Source organism: Aspergillus undulatus, assembly GCF_047715775.1.
Source record: "Aspergillus undulatus strain CBS 261.88 unplaced genomic scaffold BDV17scaffold_2, whole genome shotgun sequence".
Lineage (NCBI taxonomy): Eukaryota > Fungi > Ascomycota > Eurotiomycetes > Eurotiales > Aspergillaceae > Aspergillus > Aspergillus undulatus.
Window position 1 is genome coordinate 38545 of NW_027396606.1, and position 23510 is coordinate 62054.

At 48.9% G+C, this 23510-nt stretch overlaps 7 protein-coding genes across 7 annotated transcripts; 4 read left to right on the plus strand and 3 right to left on the minus strand.

Moving 5' to 3' along the window:
* The first annotated feature begins 753 nt into the window (after nt 1-753).
* BDV17DRAFT_61150 (rRNA-processing protein UTP21) lies at nt 754-4156 on the plus strand. The gene is made up of 5 exons (XM_073764853.1): nt 754-905; nt 966-2468; nt 2526-2777; nt 2839-3477; nt 3531-4156. The coding sequence occupies exons 1-5, from the start codon at nt 777-779 to the stop codon at nt 4113-4115; spliced, it is 3108 nt and encodes a 1035-aa protein (XP_073620424.1). The 5' UTR covers nt 754-776; the 3' UTR covers nt 4116-4156.
* Nucleotides 3495-6458, minus strand: BDV17DRAFT_61127 (XPG domain containing-domain-containing protein). Its single transcript, XM_073764852.1, has 2 exons — nt 5840-6458; nt 3495-5787 (listed from the first exon to the last, which is right to left on the minus strand). The coding sequence occupies exons 1-2, from the start codon at nt 6106-6108 to the stop codon at nt 4197-4199; spliced, it is 1860 nt and encodes a 619-aa protein (XP_073620425.1). The 5' UTR covers nt 6109-6458; the 3' UTR covers nt 3495-4196.
* On the minus strand, nt 6459-8050 carry BDV17DRAFT_61126 (uncharacterized protein). Its single transcript, XM_073764851.1, has 4 exons — nt 7551-8050; nt 7295-7501; nt 7091-7243; nt 6459-7021 (listed from the first exon to the last, which is right to left on the minus strand). Exons 1-4 carry the CDS (start codon nt 7923-7925, stop codon nt 6809-6811), a joined length of 948 nt encoding a protein of 315 aa, XP_073620426.1. The 5' UTR covers nt 7926-8050; the 3' UTR covers nt 6459-6808.
* A 115-nt stretch (nt 8051-8165) lies between these two features.
* Nucleotides 8166-11921, plus strand: BDV17DRAFT_278805 (putative AP-3 complex subunit delta; the record flags this gene model as incomplete). Its single annotated transcript, XM_073759598.1, has 7 exons — nt 8166-8198; nt 8466-8574; nt 8630-8826; nt 8880-9263; nt 9309-9537; nt 9586-11448; nt 11890-11921. The coding sequence occupies 7 exons, from the start codon at nt 8166-8168 to the stop codon at nt 11919-11921; spliced, it is 2847 nt and encodes a 948-aa protein (XP_073620427.1).
* Nucleotides 11922-14686: 2765 nt separating this feature from the next.
* Nucleotides 14687-16717, plus strand: BDV17DRAFT_286423 (uncharacterized protein; the record flags this gene model as incomplete). Its single annotated transcript, XM_073760903.1, has 4 exons — nt 14687-14691; nt 14743-16174; nt 16230-16500; nt 16569-16717. 4 exons carry the CDS (start codon nt 14687-14689, stop codon nt 16715-16717), a joined length of 1857 nt encoding a protein of 618 aa, XP_073620428.1.
* Nucleotides 16718-17043: 326 nt separating this feature from the next.
* Nucleotides 17044-20886, minus strand: BDV17DRAFT_61303 (SacI domain and endonuclease/exonuclease/phosphatase family protein). The gene is made up of 7 exons (XM_073764854.1): nt 20882-20886; nt 20624-20828; nt 18925-20558; nt 18573-18872; nt 18408-18517; nt 18012-18343; nt 17044-17924 (listed from the first exon to the last, which is right to left on the minus strand). The coding sequence occupies exons 2-7, from the start codon at nt 20679-20681 to the stop codon at nt 17470-17472; spliced, it is 2889 nt and encodes a 962-aa protein (XP_073620429.1). The 5' UTR covers nt 20682-20828; nt 20882-20886; the 3' UTR covers nt 17044-17469.
* Nucleotides 20887-22057: 1171 nt separating this feature from the next.
* pxr1 (telomerase inhibitor/ribosome biogenesis protein PXR1) lies at nt 22058-23121 on the plus strand (the record flags this gene model as incomplete). The annotated part of the gene is made up of 3 exons (XM_073759599.1): nt 22058-22080; nt 22137-22687; nt 22826-23121. The coding sequence occupies 3 exons, from the start codon at nt 22058-22060 to the stop codon at nt 23119-23121; spliced, it is 870 nt and encodes a 289-aa protein (XP_073620430.1).
* Nucleotides 23122-23510: the final 389 nt, after the last annotated feature.

Genomic DNA, 23510 nt, shown 5'->3' on the forward strand with positions numbered 1-23510 from the left:
ACTTATAAAGCAGTTGTTAACTAGTAATCTCTGTAGTTCAGATACATATCTACAATACTCTATCTGTACCCTATCGACAAACCTGTCGAGCCCCCTCCATGGTACTATTAGAGTTGTCTATCTAATCACTTTATAAACACTTCTAAAGTGCTTTATAACCACCTTATATTATCTAAAGGGCATTTTCACTACTATCTACGTCTGCTTCTGTTGTTAAAATTTCTATGTGTAATTGGATGGTAAAGTATTGAAAGCGATAAAGCGGTAAGATAGATACTAACGTAAAATCCACGTGGAATTTGGGGCACGGGCCAGCTTCCACCCGCGGTTCTGCCTGAGGCAGACTAGTACGTCGATGCCAGCTTTTAGCGCGTCGAGCCCAGCTGGTTTCTGTTCGCTGAGCTCGCCTTAGATATGACTTCAACACTAATGCAAGAATCATTCAAAACCACCTAACATTAGTATATTAATTTATATATATATATGAACATGTCTACAAATTCGGGGCGCGGTGACCTGGTAGGGGGCAGGTCCCACTAGGGGTCAAACCGTCTACCTAGACAGGTAAGATTCACCTGCCCTCTGCAGGATGGTTAGTAATGTGGAACCCTACCAGTTGGTGTGGAAATAAAACCGCACCCGGGTTGTCAGTATACCTTGTGATGTAGGAGGTAATTCCGCACGTGGCGCTTAGTCATCCAATAATCAGATTCGAAAAACTTCATAGCCAAGAAAGAGTCTGCAACCAACAAGCGCTAATCAGCGTTGAAGACAAAATGCCATCTACTGACAACAGCAATGATGGCTTCACATTGCCTCTCGCGAAAAGACAGAAATTAACATCTAACAACATCGCGCAATCCGCACCTCAAATATCTGGGTCTAGGATCTTCTCACCATTTCGGGTAAGTTGCTTTCATTTGCCAATGTATCCTCTTAGATACCTCTGATTAACATTCGACTAGACACTTGGACTGGTTTCACCAACGCCTGTTCCGTCTACATGTGCTCGCCTGGGAAAGTCTACTTTTCAAGTCACAACGTCCGTTGGCCGCTGTCTGCACACATATGACTTACGCCAGGGATTGAAGTTGGTGTTCATAAGCCGTCCCCAGACCCCGCGGGATATTACTGCGACATTTGCATGGCAAGACAGGTTGTATGCAGCTTGGGGGAGCTCGGGTCCTGGAACCCATGGTATTTGGGTGTTCAAGCGCGGTAAGAAAATCGCGTCGCTCGAGACACCCGCCGAGCTCTCCTCACCCATAGAACAATTGGTTGTTTTTGGCTCGTGGATTGTGGGAAGCAGTGGGAAGACAGTTCATGTCTGGAAAAATGGGTCATACGAGCACTATACATGCCTCACACCCGGAGGCTCCGCGGATACCCCATACGAAGTGTACGCAACCAAAATTTGCAATATGCCAACCTACCTCAACAAAGTCTTTATTGGAAAATCAGATGGGATTGTTGACATCTGCAACGTGAAAACTGGGAAACTTGTTCACAGTGTTCTTCCACCTTTCCCCAACCCCGGCCCAGTCACCGTGCTTCGACCGACCCCTGCGCTATCAGTTCTTGCAATCGCCTACAAGAACGGGGCAATTTCCATACAGAGCGTTGAAACCGGTCAGACGATATTTTCCTTCCGCCCAACCGAACCACAAGCGCCAGCCGTAACCTGTCTCACATTTCGGACCGATGGTCTCGGTGCCGGGGAAGACGGTCGACTGTCTGGGGCCATGGCTAGTACCTCTCTAGCAAGCGGCGATATAACGCTCTGGGATTTGACCCGTGGTGGCCGTGTCGTGGGAGTTCTCCGCGAAGCTCATACGGCTTATAGAAACGACGCCGGTTCAGGCATAAACCACGTGGAGTTTCTTGATGGACAACCGGTGCTTGTATCTACCGGAAACGACAACTCGCTCCGAACCTGGATTATCGACGAGTCTCCGTTTTCCCCAATTCCCAGACCCCTGCATTCGAGGCGGGGCCACTCTGACACCGTCACTTCCATTTTGTTCCTACCATCGCCTTCCGACGGTTCTGAATCCACCGCGAAATGGTTGTTGAGTGCAAGCAAAGATAGGAGCCTCTGGGGTTTCAGTTTACGAAAGGACAGTCAAAGCACCGAGCTATCTCAGGGCTCCGTCGACCAGAGAGCTAAAAAGAGGGGCGTTCTTCGCCCCGCGGCGGAGGGAGGCTCCTTAGCACATCAGACTAGTCTTAGATCCCCAGAGATTACCTGTATTGCATGTTCACTCAACCGTGATGGTGGAATGGGTGTTGCTGCTTCAACTCCGATTTGGTCGAATCCCAGAGCTACTGATACGACGTCATCCAACAAAACTGGTTGGGAGAGTATAGTGACCGGCCATCGTGGAGATAAATATGCCAGGACCTGGTTCTGGGGCAGGAAGAAGGCTGGACGCTGGACATTTGAGACGGATGACGGCACCGAGGTCAAGGTAAGAGTCAATCTCAACATGATCTGAATCTCGCCCTGACCTGTAACTTTTTGACAGTGTGTTGCTGTATCACAATGCGGTACATTCGCAGTAGTTGGATCAGCTGGTGGCAGTATTGGACTGTTCAACATGCAGTCGGGCCAACACCGTCAGAGTTTCCCATCTCACCAGGCGACCAATAAACTGGGCGTTAACAGCAGGTTTTTAAAGTCGGATATTTCTACGAAGCATACGAAAGCAGTCACTGGCCTGGCAATCGATACTGTGAACCGGACAATTGTCAGTTGTGGATTGGATGGCAAAGTCAAGGTGCGAATCTCAAATACACTTTGTTTCTTTTCGTTACTAATTTGCACATGCGCGGCAACAGTTTTGGGATTTTCAATCCGGTTCGCTCGCTTACGAGCTTGATTGGTATCCAATGGCCGCGGTCACAGCGGTGCGATACAGTAGCACAAGCGAGCTTGTTGCACTCAGCTGCGATGACCTTTCAATACGTGTAGTTGACATGGAGACCAAAAAAGTTGTCCGTGAGTTGTGGGGATGCGGAGGGCAAATCAATGACTTCATCTTCTCCCACGACGGACGCTGGGTGATAGCTACCTCCATGGACTCCATTATCCGAGTTTGGGACTTGCCGACTGGTCATCTTATTGATCTGTTCCGTGTGGCCAGTACATGCACTTCGCTGTCAATCTCACCCACCGGAGATTTTCTGGCCACAGCTCATGCCGACGGCACAGGTATCGGTCTGTGGTCGAACAGAAGCTTGTTCATGCCAGTATCCACACGCAATCTAAATATGGACCAGTTATTGGATGCCGGTCTTCCCACCTCCTCCGGCGAAGGGGGAGTGGGTATCATTGAAGCTGCTTTCAGGCACAACCTTGAAGTCCGCGATGGAGACGGGCCTGTTCTACACACGGAACAACTCAATCGCGAGATGCTGACATTGAGTGTCGTCCCCAAGAATAAATGGCAAACTTTGGTTCATATGGACTTGATTAAGGTATAGCAACAATTTTCTTTCTAATACTTCATTCGTGCTCTAACAATCCTTAGGAGCGAAACATGCCCAAGGAGCCACGAAAAGGCCCAGAGAAGGCCCCATTTTTCCTTCCTGCACCATCGGCCAACGGTGCATTCGGCGACAATGACAATTCGAAGTCGTTAGAGAACAGTGCTTCGGCAGCACTTTCACGCATTGCTAGAGTACAGCTTACCAGGTCCACGCCCGCAGGTTCTAGATTGACTTCGCTATTGCAAGCAGGTTGTCTCACTGGCGACTTCGATCCATTCTTTTCTGAGTTGAAGTCCTTGACTCCAGCGAAACTGGAAGTTGAGATCAGGTCTCTGGATCCACAAACAAAGGGAGATCAATCTGAATTATCGGCGTTCGTCCTGGCGCTGTCTGACCGTCTTGCTTCTAGGCGGGACTTTGAGCTTGCCAATGCCTGGATGGCTGTCTTCCTAAGAATACACGCCGACGTTGTCGCGAAATGTGCCGAGCTGAACGAAGACGCTGATAATAAACTGAGAGACTCTCTTCAAACCTGGTGTCGGATACAGCAGGCTGAGTCTCAACGTCTGGCGAGTCTGGTTGGCTACTGTCGAGGCGTTGTTGGTTTCTTAAGGTCGTCTCGCTAGAAGTGGCTGTTTATAGTGATTTCCCCTCGCCGAAGGAGTTCTCTGGCTTATATATCACCGAACATATCTATCTTGGTTGATTCATCCTTGCAGCAATTCATACATGTTGGAACTATGTGACGGTGCGGTGTCGCTCACATGTGTTCCAGCATGCGAGAGGTTTCGAGATTTGTCAAGGGCCCTATTAGTGCTTGTTGAGTCGCGCAACTGGTTCTTTTTTTGCGCTAAACACGCAAACGCGTCTGATAGCCGTGCGGTCGTAATTCTGGATCCCGCATTTTGACGAGCAGGTCTCATCATCTGGTGCAATGGCGGGAGGCTCCTCAGAGTGGTCCTTAATTGAGTCGCCGTCAGATGACTGGGATTGAGAAGTTGCTTTAAGACGCGCAGAGAATAAAGAACAGCCTGAATCTGTGCTGTGAGGTGTATATCCGCCCATCTAAGCTGTTTACCCAAGTAACCAAGTTCGAGGAACTGTTTGAGTTTTTGAAGATCACCTGGGGTGAATTCAACACCTGCACCATAACACTCACAAAGAGCTAGTATCCTCCAGAAGTCCCGAGGGTCATTGATTTTCCGCAGACTTGCTTGTAACGTATCCATATGGACTTCAATAGACATTATTTCAGCAGAAATCCAGGTTTCGCCTTGGAGTTCAATTGTATCCTTTGCAATCCGCTGACCGCGTCGGACATATTCATGTACATAGCGATGTCTTTGATTAGGAGGACGAGAGAGATTCAAGATTGAATAAGCAATACTCCGATATCCGCGACCCTTAACCCATGCGCATTGCTTCGTATGATCTTCGTTTAAAATCGGAAGATAAACATGTGGTTCGTCCCCAGTCGCATATTTACCTTGCAGTTCATACTGCCAGAATAATTCCGAGATCCTGCTATCCAAGACTTTAGGCGCTGGATTCGTTTTATCCACCTGTACATGACAATGCTCAATCTGGTAACAATTGATAAATCGGTGGTAGTGAGATAGATCGGTCATTGTAGCTGTATTCTTCGATCGTTGAAGCAACTCCACCATGCCACTTGTTGGATGAGCCTCCAGTTCGTATGCAAATGATAGCAAATTTGGTATGCCAAGTCGCCGAGCAGCCAGGAAAGGGCACAGCGACGCGGCTTTGATTTGGGCCCGCAATGGCTGGGCCGGGTCCGACCTGGTCAATTCTACCGAATCCAAGAAGATTACCGAACCGTGGGCTCCAATGTCAAATAGAAGCAAGTCCGAGTCATTTGTGAGTATGCAAGAATTCATAAGCCTTGCCGTGTGGGCACAGTAGGCATCAGCTTCGCCTGGTACCATTGTCGTAATATCTGCCCAGGGGAAGTTCTCATGCTCAGACGGGTGCAAAATCGAAGCGACGCTGATAATGTTGCTGATATTCCTCCAATTCCAGCGTTCCTTCAGGTCCTCAAATACTGCCGAGACCATGAAGGGGTTGGCAGGAACGTGATCATAACGAGCGGGTGTTGGTCGGCTGCGCAACACGTTTTCGGGTTCGATGCTTCGCTCAGACCTGCAAGGCCTGGACACTTCGAAGCCATTTTTGGTTTGTGCGCAGAAAACTTCTAGACTCTTTCTCTGGCTTTCGAGTCGCGCGATTCGAGTTTCACGCTTGGGAACAGGCAAAGCGCCGTCGAAATAAATTTCCTCACTGAAGAAAGTTAGCTACAATCCAGGAGATCGCGGTTCTTATGGGCTTATACATTTTGACACCAAGCATTCTTAACTGCATCAAATATATCACAACCCCGCGACTTACTTCATCACAGGTCGGTAAGGCATCAATAAGATTGATGTCATTGACAGAGAACCATGACAGTAAGCGCGAATAGACATTGTAAACCAGGCTAGGCCCGTCGATCACAACCGACTCTATACAATCGAGAGTCTCATATTCGGGATCTGTGCCGCCCTGAAGCAGGACAGTTCGATTGAACGGAAGCAAGTGCCGTCTCAGTCGCGGGATTCCCATGTTGAGGTCGATTTTGGGAGGGACAAGTCTAGGCTGGCGAGCACTATGTATTGAGAACCAAGTTGCCGATGCCGCCGCGGTGGGCCTTTACGGTACATCAGACAGATGTCCTGCAGAAGCACCTATCTAGTGGGATACTTACAGACACGTGCAGACACTTAACAGCAATCTTTAGCTCGACGTTTTTGTGAGAGCTTTTCGGATTGGTTCGGTTCACACTAATATGCTGTCATAATCTACCTATGTGCTGTGACATCTTCGTTTGGGTAACCTAAGCTACATTTGCCGCTAATTGATAGATATACCCTACAGACTTGATCTTGGAGAGATGTCGAGGCTGGTTGGGGAACTAGGCGCCCTAGCTAGCCCTAAAAACTGTACCCAACGTGCCAACCTGTAGTAGCTGCTCTCTGGAGAAAGAAGAAATATATACGTGTAAAACAATCTATCTCTTTTATGCACTCCCAGGCAGCAATCGTTGGCGTTTGGAAGTTGTTAGATAGTGATCTCCGCGCTACTATATTTGCATGATGGCAAACATACTACTGAATCTTAGCAAACTCAATCTGGTGTGAGTGCATCAATAATCCATCACAAACCCATGTACTCGAATTACGCAGATGACGGATATAAGAAAATAGCGCCGCTAAACTTTCGGAGAAGGCAGGACATATAGCCAGCCACGATGAAAAAATAGCTGTTATATTGGAGAGTCGTCAAGCAAATTCTCTGCAGCCGCAAGCTCATTTTCCTCGTACTGGCGAAGATGTGGCTCCCGGGAGTACTGCCTTTGGATAAGTTCTCTAAGCTTTCCCGTTGCTAAAGAGTGGAGTCCTCGTAGGACCGCCTTTTCTGAAGACGTATCCTCCGATGTTCCTACTGGCGCATTGTTCACCAATAAGCGTGAAGTGGCCTAACAGCCGCATTAGTATGGTCTATCACGCGAAACTAGCTGGGAGACGCTCGAAGCGTAGCCACTTACCATGCCCAAGCCGTAGAAGCCTCTCAAGTAATCATCGCAGAGCTCAACACTTCTGCAAAAGTGGCGAATACATGACTGCAAATGTAGATGCATGGCTTCATTTTCCAATGAGCTGGCGTAGACGTAAAGAATCTCACCCAAGCGAGCATGAACCTGCATCGAAAGTCAACAACATTTCACGGACGCCCTACTGAGATAACACACATTCCAAGCATGCGGCACAATAAGTAGCGCCTCCTCCAGACTGAAGATCGCTTGTGGACTCATGCCTTGAGACTGGTATATTTCTGCAAGCTCGCACCAAGCCTCCGCATCTGTTGGGGTCGCCTCAAGGAGGCGTACTAACGCAGAAATAGCATCTGCTGGTCGACACAATGATTGGAGGAGTGCAATGCGACGCTTCATTATTGGCTGCCAACAAAATAAGCACTTGATACTTAGGAGGCACATGTACACGAACCAAGTTGACGGGGTCTTGCGAAAGAATGTCGTCGCAATGTTTGAGACATCTCTCTAAGCCTGGCTGGTCCTTCGCGGTTGCCTCGTCATAAAGACTTTCCAATGCCATTATCCTTTCGTTCGACGATCCAAACCGATATGTTAGGCGCTGTAGGCATGATGAAGCGCCCTTGTCATCGGCGGATTGTATGCAAGAGAAAAAGAGCTTCTCCAGAGACTCGAATTCAACCGAAGTCTCCTGGCCTAGTATTGATGGTCGGTTGAAAAGGCCGCCAGAAGGTTGTCGACCTAAGATGAGAGGCGCTTGTTGTGAACGGTGGAGAGCTGTCTTTAGACTAGAACCGTGGTTGAAATTAGCCCTTGGAAAGATAGCCATTGAGATATTCGCGCTAAATGCAGCTTGCCGTCTTGATAGAGTACAAAAGAAAGCGGAAGTAGGAAAATAGAGATAGGTTCATTCGGGTGTTCCGAAGAGTTAGGCCAGGTAAACTTGTGCTCCCGTCCGCGATCCTAACTCTACTCCTGTTCCCGTGACTTCTAACACTGCATCGATCCACGAGGGCGAGTGTCCGAGTGTCCTCCGGAGACTGACGTACAGTCACGTACGTACTCCACTATGATGCTCCGCAGAAACTCCGACCTCACCAAGGTTAATATTCACACTACTTACCGCTCCAAAATATCTGTCCCTCTAATTCCAGAGTAAGTGTTCGTGGACCTCGAGGCCAACCAAAGAGGCTGACTGAAGAACATTACCCCAGGGAGTCGAGCCCAATGATATAGCCAGCGGAGTCTGGCCCAATTGAGAGGTCTTAAGAGAGTTCAGCCACGAGAGAAATTCGAGCAAAGATGTCAGAAATGCCCTGTTTGTCTTTTCATGATACGCATCTTTTCTAAAGATAGCAGGTTCGAAAAGTCGTTGTACGACCTGATAAAAGGTCTTAGAAACCACAAAGGCGCCGAGGAGGACTATATACAGAGCAGCCTTCGCGAATGTAGAGTTGAGATTCGCTCACAAGAAATGGGTACGATATCCCCACGCACCATATCGCTGGTCTTACCTTAACTAAGGATACCCAGATAAAAAGGCTACAGCTCTTCTGAAGCTAGCGTATCTGGAAATGTTCGGGTACGATATGTCTTGGGCTTCCTTTCATGTTCTAGAGGTCATGTCATCCTCCAAATTTCTCCAAAAAAGAGCTGGGTATCTTGCAGCATTGCAGAGCTTTAGACCAGAAACAGAAGTTCTAATGCTTGCTACCAATTTACTCAAAAAGGTCAGGAAAGACGTCCTCTACACCAGCCGTATCACCTAACGAAATGCTCGCAGGATATGGTATGCCCGAACCTACAGATAATATCTCTTCCATTGATCACGCTTCCCAATATTATAACTCCGTCACTCGCCATGTCATTGCTACCCGACGTTTTATCCAGAATTTCTCACTCGAACGCCTCAATTCAAAAAAAAGCAGTGGTATGCTTGTACCGGCTTGCTTTGGTTTACCCTGAGGCGTTAAGGCTGGCATGGCCCAAATTGAAGGACTGCCTGATGGATGATACGGAAGACAGTAGTGTCACAACCGCTGTGCTTAATGTCATATGTGAGCTTGGATGGCGGAGACCTCATGACTTTCTCCCACTTGCTCCAAGATTTTTCGAATTACTAGTGGAAGGAGGCAACAACTGGATGGCTATAAAAATAATAAAACTAGTGGGTTGTCTTGTGTCGCGATTAATCTTGTGCTAATCTCATTAGTTTGCAACATTGACCCCCTTAGAACCACGATTGGTACGAAAGCTTATTCGACCACTTATGAACATAATTCAGACAACCACAGCTATGTCGTTGCTCTATGAATGCATCAACGGGATAATCCAAGGCGGCATTCTGGAGGGTGAAGGAGCGCTCGAGGAGACGCATGAGATTGCAGATATCTGCGTCACGAAACTTCGAGGCATGGTGGTGACGGATTTCGATCCCAACCGTAGGTTCTGTTTTCCCCAATTTATGTGCATTATTAACACGTCTCCAGTTAAATATGTAGCTTTGCTTGCATTTAGCCGGATTGCGGTCTCCTATCCTCACCTCGTCTCAATGCACCAGGATGTCATCATGAATTGCTTGGAGGATGCAGATGTCTCAATCCGTCTACAGGCACTTGATCTTGCGGCACGAATGGTGACGAATGACACACTACAAATCGTCGTTGAACGACTTATTGGGCAGCTCCAGGACCCTCAGCAGACTACTGCAACTGGGGAAGATGATCCGGATGCCGAAAACGCCACAGAGCTGGGGGATCACGCCGAACAAAAAGAACCGCGAAAATACAAAGCGCCCCCTCTTATCCCAGATGATTATCGATTTGAGGTTCTGCATAGGGTTTTGGACATTTGCTCAAACGACAACTACTCCAAGTTAAGGGACTTTGAATGGTATGTCAGTGTATTGATCCGACTGGTGAAACATATTCCCGCGAGCGTTGAAGGGCATACTGTGTATCGAGGAGTTGAAAATGGCTCTAGGGGTGATGCTGCAAGCAGAATTGGATTAGAGATGCGGAATATCGCCGTTCGTGTCAAGAATGTCCGAACGGAAGCCACCAGAGCTGCCGAATTCTTGTTACTCATTGATAATCGGCAATCGGAATTTGCGAACTTGTCTAATACAGACAACGCTATCCTTGGACCTCTCGCTTGGATTGTCGGAGAATACGCTGAATACCTTTCGTCCCCAGGCCAGACGCTACAGTCATTGATTGACGTATCGACTCTTTCGCTAGCCGGAAGGTCTCTTTCTCTTTTCGTGCAAGCGGCTCCGAAGGTTCTAGCTCGTATCGCCCATGATTGTCAGGATGCATGGAATGCAGCACAGAGAAGTGAAGTCTCCCTTCATCTGGCGCGGATCATCGAGTTTCTTGAACTTCTAGCAGCGCATCCTGATCTTGATGTGCAGGAGAGGGCTATTGAATTTTTAGAGATCATGCGGTTAGCTGCTGATGTGATGCAAACAGGTGCTCAGCAGGCTCAGGTGCCATACTTGTTATCTTCGGTTATTCCCAGTCTATTCTATGGGCTCGAGCTTAACCCAGTAGCACCAAACGCTCAAAAGAAAGTTCCTCTGCCGACCCAACTCTTCCTGGACGTACCGTTCAATAGCAACGTTCGCAAATTGTTCGAGGATACCCAAGATGGCACATCTGCACCAACTAATGAGTTTTACCACGTCCGGGAAATACAGATACCGAATAAGCAGCCAGGCGAATTCGGTACGATGAATGCACCATCAAGCGTCTCATATCAGAGCCCGGATGCTCCAACTGAGGGAACAACTGTAGCTATGCGGCAAAGGGTAGAATGGAGGCAACGAAACAGAGACGACCCGTTCTACATTGATGCAGATGAGCAAGGTAACCCGTTGGAGACTATTGAGCAAAAACCGAGCACCATGTACAGCGAAGGCCTGGATATCGACTCTATTCCAATAGTTGACCTCAAATTAGGCGGCATTGAGGGCTCCACATCCACGGCGCCATATAATATCCAGAGCAAATTCGCGCAACCAAAGAGATATGAAGTCATTTCGGACGAGGTTATTGGGCTGGAAGAACCCTCTGGCTTTGGTTCCCCCGACGAACCCGTTAAAACGAAAAGGGCTTTACTGCAAGTGGATTCCAGTGGTCTTAAAAATTTCACTTTGGGAGAGAATGAGCTTTCCCTCGATGCTCGGGTACCACGGAAAGTTGAAGAAGATGTGGAAATGAACACGGCAATGAAAGAAATTGAAAAGGCTCGGTTGAAAATGCAACGAGCGTCTGAGCGCGTGCACCTGGAAGGCGCCCCCTCTGACGGGACACTTGTGAAGAAACGAAGAAGGCCAAAGAAACGCAGTCATGGTAGCACTCGAGGAGCTGATGCCTTACGGGATGCAGACGGCGCTAAAGGAAGGGGCCAGAAGTCGTCTTCGGCACAGAGAAAGGCAAAGGCAAGAGACAAGGCGCTGGAAGAATAACGTTCGACATGTGCTGGATCAATCAATTTTATTTGAAGATAAATATACACAGAACTTCCGGGTCTTTCTATTGTATGCCATTCAGCTTTGACGGTTCGGGCAATTCGCCTAGTCCGTTCATCGTATTTGGGCATTATCGACACCGCGTCTAGATTGTTTGCGCCGCAGCATAGATTTTGCTGTCCCTGCGATATAAGAGGTTGCAGCGATGTAAAGGAGCCATTCCCATTTGCGATAGTATGTTCTTCCAGAGAACCGGTTCATGAGAGGTCGAGGCGTCCTATGCCAGCAATCGATTGAAGATGGAGACTGTCGCAGTCCAAAGTTCGGGAACAACCCTCAACAACTCAAAAATAAGCCCGCCGCAGACAACAAATGCGAGAAGAGCTATTCGATGTTCAGCGATGTGTAACACTTCAGCTGTCCCGTACCAATGGAAACTCACCAACCCATCCTGTTGACAAAGAAGGCTTTGGGGTGTGCTTGGTTGTAGTTGTTTTCGCTTTCCCACGCTTCGAAGCTTCATGCTTCGCATATTTCTCGTTCGCTCTCCGTTGCTGTGGCGTTTGAGCCTATGAGAGCGTAAGCATTCGTCAATATTCACAGATGGAAGTGAATGTAGGTACCATCGCTAGGACCTCTCTCGAGATACCGCAAGGTGTTTCAAGCAGATTTGCTATGCTGGTAGAACAGCTTTGATATGTGATGTTTTGAAACAGAGAATGGGTCGTGGGTGCGCCAAAGCCAAGGGGTGAATGGGTGATTGCTTGATGGGAAGTCGGAGAGGCCACGTTGAAAAATCGGTTTTGCGGAGTTGCTTATTACAGGGGTAAAACAATCACGGAAGAAATCTGGGGTACATTTCCTCTTGTTTCACGGTTGTTGGTATGTCAAAATATCCCGCCAGGTCGTAGTCACTACTACTGCAGTCTTACTTCCCTCATGAAGGCTGGAAGACCGTCATTATTATAATTACAGAATATTATCTAGAGCTCGCTGTCCCGCTTATCGCCCGTTGGGCTACCGTGGATCGCGGAATCTCCTGCCGCGGCTAGTTGACGTATCTACGTATTTAGGATAGATAAGGTGTTGAGCTTAATGGGTAAATCTTCAACTACTACCGCGCGCCAAACAGCTCGCAAACGTCAAGTTGGATTCCCATGCCATGACTATACGCACCTACCTAGACATGGCTTATTCCCTAGCTAACAGAGTGACTTCTTGGAAATAGTAGACTAGCCTATTTTCTCGAGAGACCTTATCAAAGACACTAGGCTATAACAGGTTAGTTACCGGCCAGTTCAAGCTTATTCTGGATCCCGGCCGTGATCGCCGCATGCCCAATGCAGATGAACGTCTCGGACTCTCGGCAAGAAGGGATGGAGGGATAACGCATGTTTTGACTGAATGAAGCAGTGCGTAGTCTGTGGTCCGGAGTATCTCTACCAGGGATCAACGTAGGCTTACAATAACATTACTGCTCGGTATTCTGTAGGGTCAGCTCCCGATTTGAAGACATTGTCTAGAACGCTTCTGCAGTCGCCGGTGGAATTTGCAACCTAATATTGAGGAACACTGAATAACCCTTGATCTCCTCATGTTATTTTAAGCCGCGCCATGTACTCCGTGGGGATCGAGGACTGCTCGCCCCTGGGTCCAAGTGACACGACCACCTTATTGTAATCCAGGTAGCCTGAACGCAGATTCTGTGCGAATCCGAGTCCCCACTGTTTGGATACTCCCGTGCTGTGCCTCGTGTTCTGGTGTCATTTGACTGCGACCTTGACTACGCTTGATTCAAGGTGTCCGCCGTGTGTCAACAGTCAACACCCCGTCATAGTAGCCAATGTACTACGTCTTCGAGAATGCGTGCTGCCAATGTGAAGAGGATTTTGGATGCAGGGGCAGGCCCTTTCCAGGAGGGCTACATGTGACGAATCCGCAGGGCTTTGTATAGCCTCTGCGAGAACGACTGCAGCAACATGGGGTACTCACAGTACTGATGGTAAGCAATATGATAGTTTTTGCATAATCGTCGCTTGCTGCAGGGAACCAGAGCCAGGAAAGGTAATGGTTCTAGTGATGCGTGGCTCTTGCAGGAATAAGTGTTTATTGAGTGGCATGCAAGTACATATGTTCGCTCGGCGACCATTCCCAGAACATCAGTACCAGTAGTCGGCGGGAAGGAAAGTTCAGGCGGCAAAACAAGTAAGCTTTTGTCAGTATACGATCGCCTCGCGATCTCCTGTGGTTGTTGAGATATGGTCATTCAAACCACCATACAATGGTGGAGGCCCAAGTCAAATCTGTTGTGGTGGTAAACCCAAGACAAGCATGCCTCCACAGCAGCGGATGTTGATTGGGCATCGGGCAGCAGGCTTGCTAGTACGTAGACGGAGTAGGTCGGTACGGACCAAGTAGTGCGTACTCAATGACTGGTCATGATTCTTGGCCATGTCTCTCTTTCTGCACAACAACAAAACAAAAGAGTGCGGAAGTGAGAAAAACACTTGAAAATCGAGAAGCGAGAATAGGTGGGCGTCTTGGGCTACCAAAAGGAGGCCATAATCAGAGTTGATAGGGGTACTTGCACCCGGTAAGCCCATGCCCAAACCCTTTTTCCGGGGCCCAATCGTGAATCATCAGGCCGTCAACTACCTGACGGTATCCCCTCTCCTTGCCATTTACAGCCCAGCGCCCGCCACCACTGTGCGGCTTTGTTCCCCCTCATACATATATAATCTTCCGCCTAAAAAACTGCGTCTTTTCTCGCGACTTATTTCTCCATATAACTACAATTCTATTTTCTACCTTGTGGTTGCAACAGCACTGGGAGCTCGATACTGACATCGTGGGTGTAGGCCTTGACCAGCCGCGCGGGGCTCGATTGTGCGTTAAACACCGAGCAGAAAGCATTTGCCACTATAATTATACGCCTGGGCCACATATTTCTGGACTTTGTATGCGGGATTGGGTCGTCAACAACGGAAAGAGCTGCTTTACCGTCTTGAGGACCTTGGACAACGCCTGAGGTCGGACTTGATACGCAACTCTATACTCCCTTATTGGACCTGCAATCGAAAGGTGTACAGTCAACGACCTTAATCATCTAGGTAATATCAATGACGTGCGTCACGAAGGATCTTATCAGCTTCGCTTGATACTCACGACCCAGCAGGTTCAACATCACAATTGGACCAAGTCCGCACGACTCGGACGACGATTCTTTCACCGACGAAGAGGGTTCCTCGGGAGTGCAGGTCTCGCCGCCCTCTGAATCAGAAAGCCATGGGTATCATGATCCATATGATGAATGGACAAATTTACCTTACCCCGACGAACTGAAGCCATCTGACTCAGCCTCGCGAAACCGAACATCCTATCGTACTCGAAGTCGTAACCCAGTCCATCCGCCGTCTACATCTACAAGTCGCCGGCGCTCAACAAGGCGCCAGATTGTGCCAGAACGAGAGTCCTTTCACCGCCGATCTCGTCGTCATCCTTCGCCTGAATCACCAGAAAGCATGGACTCGGCTGAGGAGTATGGTGATCCTTACCGCCACAGGTCCCAGGAGCGGTATTGGCCTTCGCTCGCCCAAGGCTCAGGTTATGTGCACAGTCCGTCGCCAGGTCCATCATATGTTTATCCACATGGCGCGGCACCGCACGCTCCGTTCGTACCCCCCACTGGACAGCATACGCCATCAGACCAGTTAGTTAGGATTGGCGCCCACAGTCAAGTCGGGCCCGCGAATCAATACGGTCACCCTTTTTACGGGTATAGCCACCATCTACAACAGCCCCATGGCCCAAGCATGTCTCAGTTTTATATGCATGATCATCATCCCGGAAATCACGGACATGCGGTTGCCGCGGGCGCTCATCGAAGCGAGGGACATAATCAACCACAGCACCCCTTCCAGCCTCCTGGACCCACCCACGGCCCTCCACTATATGGTGGCCCCCAGATGAACCATCATGAGTTGGTTCCGTACGGCGCAGGAGGGTTTTACCCTTTCCGAGAGCCCTATGCCATGGTTCCCGGTATGATGTCCCCTTACTTCAATCCTTACGGTCGTGCACCGTCTCCCCCGAGTCAAGCTGGATCTGCCGGAGCACCCGTCTCCCCAGAGCCTGCACCTGCGCCTGCACCTGCGCCTGCTCCTGCAGATCCTGCCAAGGACGAGGCTATCGCCAGACTCGAGAAATTAATATTGGATGAAAGAACGGAACGTGAAGCCCGCGATGCACGCGAAGCTGCTCGTCAGGCCAAGGCTGAAGCAGCAGCCGCTGCAGAGGCTGCCCAACAGCAACGTGCTGCTCATGAGAAAAAGATTGTTGAGGATGCTGCTGCTCGTGCTAAGGCGGAAGCTGAGCAGAAGGCTGCAGATGAAGCCGCTAAGGCAAAGCAGGAGGCGGAAGAAGCTGCGGCGAAAGCTGCCGACGCGGCTGCTGCCGAAGCCACGGAGAAAGCCACTGCAGATGTAGCAGAGAAGATCGCAGCAGCAGTGGCGGCTAATAAGCCTCCCGATAAGAAACTGCCCATCAAGTTCAAAGATGCTCTTGGTAGGAAGTTCAATTTTCCATTTGATCTATGTTGCACGTGGAAGGTAAGCATATATTTTTTTCTTCACATCGGGGCCTGTGTCTGACTGTCCTGATTAGGGCATGGAGGAACTTATCAAGCAAGCGTTTCTCCATATCGAGGTGATAGGACCTCATGTTGCCGAGGGGCACTATGATTTGATAGGCCCAAATGGAGACATCATACTCCCACAAGTCTGGGAGACTGTCCTTGAGCCCGACTGGACCATTACAATGCATATGTGGCCAATTCCGGAGAAGCCTAAGGAGGAGCCAGCTCCACCTGCAGATGCCCCGGCAGGAGACGCAGCACCGCCCGATGCGGCAGCTGCTGAAGTGCCGAAGAAACCCGGTGAGTTATTGAAAGCCAAATCTTCTTCTTTTTTAAACTGTGGGAATAGCGGGCTAACGCTATAATAGGCGCTAAGAAACCGAAGCCAAAGCCCGGCGACCCTAGCCCATTTGCCATGTGGATGGTCGGGGGTCCCAACCGTTTCAAGAAGCAGGCTTTAAAAGTGGGAAAAAAGCCTAAAGCAGCCGATCACGCTGTAATGCGCCGGGTTGTCTGATAGGATCTCAAAATATATTGGTTGCAGCGTTTGAGCCGTGTTAAGAATGCTCTAGGAAGCTTTGGCCAGCGAACAGAGTTCCTAGTGCAACATCTCACCTAGTCGTGTCAGCATATGAGACTTGCTAATTGTTGGAGGCGCCGTCCCTGGCTGGTCTCACCATGCTGCCGAACGACCATCCGCGGCAACAACCCGTTTTTGAGCTGTTCCTATACAGGCCTGCTTTAGATGGGCATGACTTTTCCTCTCGTTTCAACGGGATTGGTTTCTCATGCCATGGGGGGGGGGATGTTGGTATGTTCTGGGAGTCTTCTTATTTCTCTTCCCTTTTCTTTTCGCCTTTTTCTTGCTCTCTGTTTCAGGCAACAAAAGGAGATTTCACTTGGGAGTTGGAGAGAGATTTTGAGAGTTTAGCTATTTAACCAAGATGTGTCATGACCTGCTGATATACCCATAGATCATTGAAGCGACTTCTTTCTACAAAGCGCATTTGTGTATATATACATATTTTCTGTACTCTTGTTTTCGTTTATTTTTTATTTGATCGCATTTGGAATTGCATGTCCTCGCCTCATTCCCTGGCCGGGCCAGTCCTTTGGAGTGCACTAGACTAGGGGTTATGTATCGCATATCTTTCTAAGAATCCTTCCATCATTTACAGTGTGGTTCTGGCGACATCCATTCATAACATGGCCCATCTGTGTAATGATTTCAAAAGAACTCATGTTGGACGAAGTTTCATCCAATTGACATCATTGAGGAAGAAGAGGCTTCCAATTGATTTCCTCATCAACACTGCCATCGAGTAGGCCCGTCGGCAATGATGACCTGGTGTGATTTTTGGAAAGAGTATCAGAAAGCATAGAGCTACCGCGCGCGTTTGGGATTTTGCGCTGGCTTGCTGCATCCTGATTCAAGCCAAGCGAATTGGGCTTTGGAGGCACTGGCGGTGCATTTCTCGGTAAACTATCCTTTATCTCCTGTGAGCTGAGTTGTTGAACTTGACCCAATAACGGAGCCGTAACACATCGAGGTGGCACTGGTGGTTTTCTGGGGATAGTATCGCGGGTGCTTATAGACTCCGTCTCAGTCGGCGCGATGTGAGACCAGTCAGGGCTTTCCCTGGGGACAAAGGGATTAGAAGTCCGGTGAATGTTAAGTATTTGATCCTTTGTGGGAGGGCGTATAGAGGCTTTCACGGGGGTACCTGCCGGGACATATTAGCGGGAACTTGGTTGCGGTTCGATCACAGTACAACGGATCTAAGAAACAGTGCACTGTATCAAGGACTTACCATTGTCTAGCCACCATTTATGGTGGTCCGAACTTGGAGGAGGAAGCCCGGTGGATATAGGTTCAAGGGGTATAAGACCCCCATTGTCTGTACCCACCGGCTGCGGTTGAGTTTCGAGAACTTGGGCGTTACCACGTCGTTGAGCATGGAGCGATTGCCTCAAACTTTCCTTTCGAGTCTCATTCACGATGCTGATCGTACAGGTGAAGCTTGCCCAAACAGGATGGTGGTCAGAAAGTCGAATGTCCGAAACATCGTAATAATAGAGCTGTCGAAGGTCGGAGCCTTTCCACAATATTCTGTCACACCATGCGGGGATGCGTGCTTTCTCTCTGAAAAAAGAAGCAGAATCTAGATGAGCTCGCTGTGATCAAAGATATAGACGGGCATACTCACGAAGTGTCATAACTGTCCCCGCCAACGTCGTATTTATACGTCGGCGGAAACGTGATAAGGCCTTCACTATAGAATTGGAAAGCCCTGCCCGCAAGCATTTGCAAATTCAGCTAGGGAAGATTGTTAATCTTAACACATACGATAGGGGAAACGCAAACAACTCACCTGGTCATTAGCATAAAGCTTCTGATAATTGGACTGTTGCACCATGTCTCTAACCGCCTGATTTGGAAGACCAATCCGGTAATTGAAGTCCCCTAACCATACAATGGCATCGTGTTCTTCGATAGATCGATTCCTCTGGAAGCGGAGTCCTCGGCAAATAGTGTCATAGTCATTGTTGCGTTCATCGTAGTTCGCAAAACCAGCTGCTAGATGAGCTGTTACAAAGCAAAGGCTTGTATTTGAATATTCAAAACGAATAGCGCATCCTCCTTTGTTGCCGGCAATTCCAGAAAGCCCTGTCTGCGCGAGCCCGATTAATGAAAAGAACAGCATCACAGCAAGTCTCTCTCACCTTCTTTACACTCCCTTCAACATTCTTTATGTCTTTAAGGGCATCTGCGCGCACGTATATCATTAGAGCTGCCCCGACAAGCTGCCCCGATCTCAAAAGGACATATTCCGGTGTCCCTTGCGTAGCCGCGCGTGAATTCAGGCAATCTATGACGGCCGACTCCCAGGATTTGCGGGTCGACGGATCCGTTGACATTATCTGTTGAGGGCTTAACGCGACGATTTCTTGGAACCCAACGGCAAAGATGGTTGGAAGTGGGTGTTGGTCATTGGGTTCGGGAAACAGCCAAGGACTCAAGTCAGTGCCAGGCCCTTGAACACGACCATTTACGTTGAATGTCCCGACCCAAATGTTGGCCGACTTCTTCGAAGTAAATTCTGCTGCCCTTCGCTCAAGCTCGCCGGAGACCAAATCGTTAATCGGATCGTGGAGGTGCACAGGCATCTGATCTGGAAGGCGGCCTAACAATAAGTCTATTGTTCTCTGGCGAGCCTTGTCGGCAAAGTTGTTGATATACAGTCTGGCGGCAGTCTTGCGCGCATCGGCTAGAGCGCCTGCAAGGGACATCTTCCCATGTCGCGTATATGAGCTCTTAAGTGCACCAGTACCCGCATAAATTTTGGATAGGGCATCCCCATTGTCAGCCCAAAGTGTTGAGTGTCGAATTTGGACCTCAGAGCGCAGCGCGCCATTCTCTTGTAGCAGGAACGATTCGAGGGCCAGTGCGCTAATGATAGTCTGCACAATATTCGTTCGGTCAAGGCAATCTAGGCAATTTGTCCGGAAAATTCCTTCTTGCTGCAAAATGACGGAGGTATCTCCGGGGCCGCCGGCTCTTGACCCAGATAAGCGGCCCTTCTCAGAAAGAAAATATGCGAAGCCATTGAGTGAATGGAGAAGTTCGTGCTTAATCTCATCTCCAGCTCCGTACCCCAATGGACCTCGAGCTTCAGCATGGAAATCAAACTCCGTTGTCCGCAGTAGGGCGTGATCTGACAGTTGATGGGAATTTTCTCTTTGGCTAAGCAGATTTCTTCTTATATGCTCTCGAAACCTGGTTGAAAGTTCAACTTCGCCTGGTTTCAGTTCGCTCAGAAGATTAACCACATGGACCGCCCCGTACTCGAGCTCCAGAGATTCGATATGCCTATCAAAGGCATGTTGAGTAGCCTCAATGGATCGAGCTACCTCAATCTTCTGTTGTCCAGGCAGAAACCCTGTGGCTTGCTCCCAAAAAATCGGCACAGAGCCGCGAACCTGTACATACGAGAAAGCAAGACCAGGAGGTATCCAGAGTATTGTTTCAGTCTCAACAAAGTTCGCGACATTACCGTCATCATCAATGCCGCGAGCATTGAATCTCGTGCCTGCACGACGAGAAGACAGGCGAGATATCAGAGTTAACATAGAGGGCAAATGGGTTTTTGGCACTGATGATAAAACATTCACAGTAGCAGGGATGGTCAGAGTCCCGCAGAAGCCTCGGATGACACATGTGAGGATTTGGGAGGAATCGAGAAGTTGCTTCTCGTGGGGCGATAGGTGAGATCTGAAGACAAGGAGTGGCTGAATCATATAAGCGTTCCACAACACATCTTTGTCAAGGGAATCAATATCAAAAGCTGTCGATTTATCTGAGCTAGCAGCATGTCAGTCATTATGTGTACTTTGCTACCTTGTTGTGGTGACGCCAGCCTACCGGTCCTGTAGCCGATCCGTAAGGTTGAAGTCAAGGCTATAGTAAAAACTGCCATCATTCAGTAGCTTTTTGAGGGCTAGGAAAGGGTTTTCCGTCACGCCTGGCCTGGCCTCGAGGCCCGCAGATGAAATGGAATCTTCAGCTGCAAATGAAGTCTCCGTGTCATGGTAGAGATTGGTTTCGTATTCTGAACGGTTGAGACAATCTTTTTCTTTGTTAAATAGGGTGCAAGAGATCTCAAGGTAGCAGGCGTCTTACAAAAATCTACATCTTCAATTCTTAAGACAGTCTCCCCGGGTCGGACAGTAGCAGCCTTCGAGGAACGCGTAACGACGCAAACAAAAACATCCTGATTTATAGTGACAAGACCAAGGGTCCCATAGCCTGACCCTAAAGTCCGGTAGCCAGTTAGATCAATGGATGATAGACCGGCAAATTCCACTAGACAGCGTTGCGTGTCATTGACTGCTAGACCGTTACACCCCGGCTCACCCGAGCTGTGCTGGAATATCAATGCATCTTCAGATGTCGCAACAATAAGAGTGCGAACTGGACGGTCCCGACTCAGGATTCGGATACTAGGCATTATCAATAGTGGCCGAGGGCGGCACTGATCATGACGAATAACGATAACTTAGAGACCGTGTTTCCGGGTCGGCTGACTCGTACGGGCCCGTTGAAGGTCGTAGGTAAAGATACAGAAGTCGTCTATGCGGATCCGAAGCCACCACGGGAACAAAATAGAGGCCGATGAATGGTCCCGACATGTGTAGAAGTGACTAGCGCCGGTCACTGCCCAAAGCCCCGTGAGTATAAGCCAGCATTACGGTCAACGAAAGAGACCAGACATTGGCATTCACTGATGGTCCAGACTGTAGTTTTAGATGATGTGAAGTGTGCTGATATTGATATGTCTCAAGTTCCAGAATGCAACCAACGGGAACCATGAAGTTGATGGTCATGCACGTGTGCAATGATGGAACACGAATAACTCCTCGGCGAGAGTACCCACGCTGCGATATTGCAATATTCCACGGAACAAATTTCGGAGGGTCGAAATCCTTGTTTATATGACGCCACAGCAAGGGTTGAATAGTGGTTGTGGTGATAATTCCGGGCCCTGGGTCTGCCATGCCTCCAGCAGCCCAGCTGGCCTGGCTCGTGGACGGACGGTCACGGCTCCACTGCGGTCACATGATTCGGGGTTCCTGAAAGTGCCACTTACAGTAGGCGGTTTCAGCACCGAATCACTTTTTCTCAGAACGAGCTTTTGTCTAGACCCAAGACAAGAATTTTTTTTGCATTGCTCGGGGCGCTTTCTGCTTTCTGTTACCGTCATCTGTATTGGTGCCTTTTTAGCACTGCATTCTGCTTTTCTCACCAACTCATTTTTAGCCCATTGTCTATCCCCATCCAGACCACCCTATTCAGCAAATGGGTTTAGCAGCGCCCCGCAAGTATGTCGTACTCTAGATGCAAGTCGCCATCAAATGCTGACGACAGTGCGACCTAGGAGAACCAAGATCTCGCATGATCCCAACAACACCAACTGGACTCGGTCAACAAGCGGTTTCGGGCATAAGATTCTCAGCTCCCAAGGATGGACCCCAGGGAGTTTTCTAGGGGCCCGCAATGCCGCACATGCTGATATGTTCACTGCTGCAAGTGCATCGCACATTCGAGTCACTGTGAAAGATGATACACTTGGTCTTGGAGCGCGGTCCAAACGTGATCCCTTAGATGAGCCTACTGGTCTTGATGCATTCAAAGGTTTGCTGGGTCGCTTGAATGGTCGATCTGATGCCGAATTACAGGCCGACCAAAGAAAGCGAGACGATGTGAAACTTGCTCGCTATGCCGCTACGAAGTGGCAAGCTGTTAGGTTCATAAGCGGTGGCTTGTTGGCACAGGAAAAGGACGACTCTAGAGAAGCTCAGAGCCTTCCGGCGAGTAAACAATCAAAACATCCATCAGTATCGGAGGCAAAGGTTGCAAAGGATACGAGCAGCACAGACAGCGACCAGTCCGAATCCTCTAAAACTCGCGAGGGCCGAGATAGGAAGCGTGATGATAAAATCAGAAAGGAGAAAAAGGAGAATGCCGCCAAGAAAGAGAAGACAGGAAAGACAGAAAAGAAAGACAAGAAAGACAAGAAAGACAAGAAAGACAAGAAAGACAAGAAAGACAAGAAAGACAAGAAAGACAAGAAAGACAAGAAAGAGAAGAAAGAGAAGAAAGAGAAGAAAAGGAAACGTGCAGAGCAGCAAGAAGAGTTGGACGGCTCGTCGTCCCGAGAGAATCCGCTTGAGTGTGAGACAGATGGTGCAGAGCAAGACAGGCCAACATCAAATTTAGGACCTGCGGTAAGGACGCACCGTCCTCTGGGACGGCAAATGATAAGAGGCCGGCACATTGCCCAGAAAAGAAAGGCTGTAATGGACGAAAAGTCTCTGAACGAGGTATGTTTGTCGGTCCGTTCTCCTAGATGCTCAACTTGAAGCTGACAGTGCTAGATATTCATGATAAAATCCTAAATCTTCGTCAATCTTACCATAATACCCCTTTGTCTGGTCAATTTGCGAATAGATGATTTCCATTCCGTATTTCCAGAGTATAACGTCGCAAAAGGAATAATAACCTTGGAATTTCCAGGGAGTAGCAATGGGTAGTACATGGTACTGGGAACTTAGCAGGGTTAGCTATCCCGGATTGGTTAGAAATCCGATGATTGTTAGGGCAGCTAGTAGAAACTCCTATTGCCCAAAATTCTTGTGCCGAGTCTCTGCTGCCGTGCGATTTGGAGCTTCTTTCTGTTTCTAGCCAAAGGAGGTACCAGTACCTTGAAGAGCCAATCCACAAGAACAAGAGGCTGCATAAGTTCAAGGGC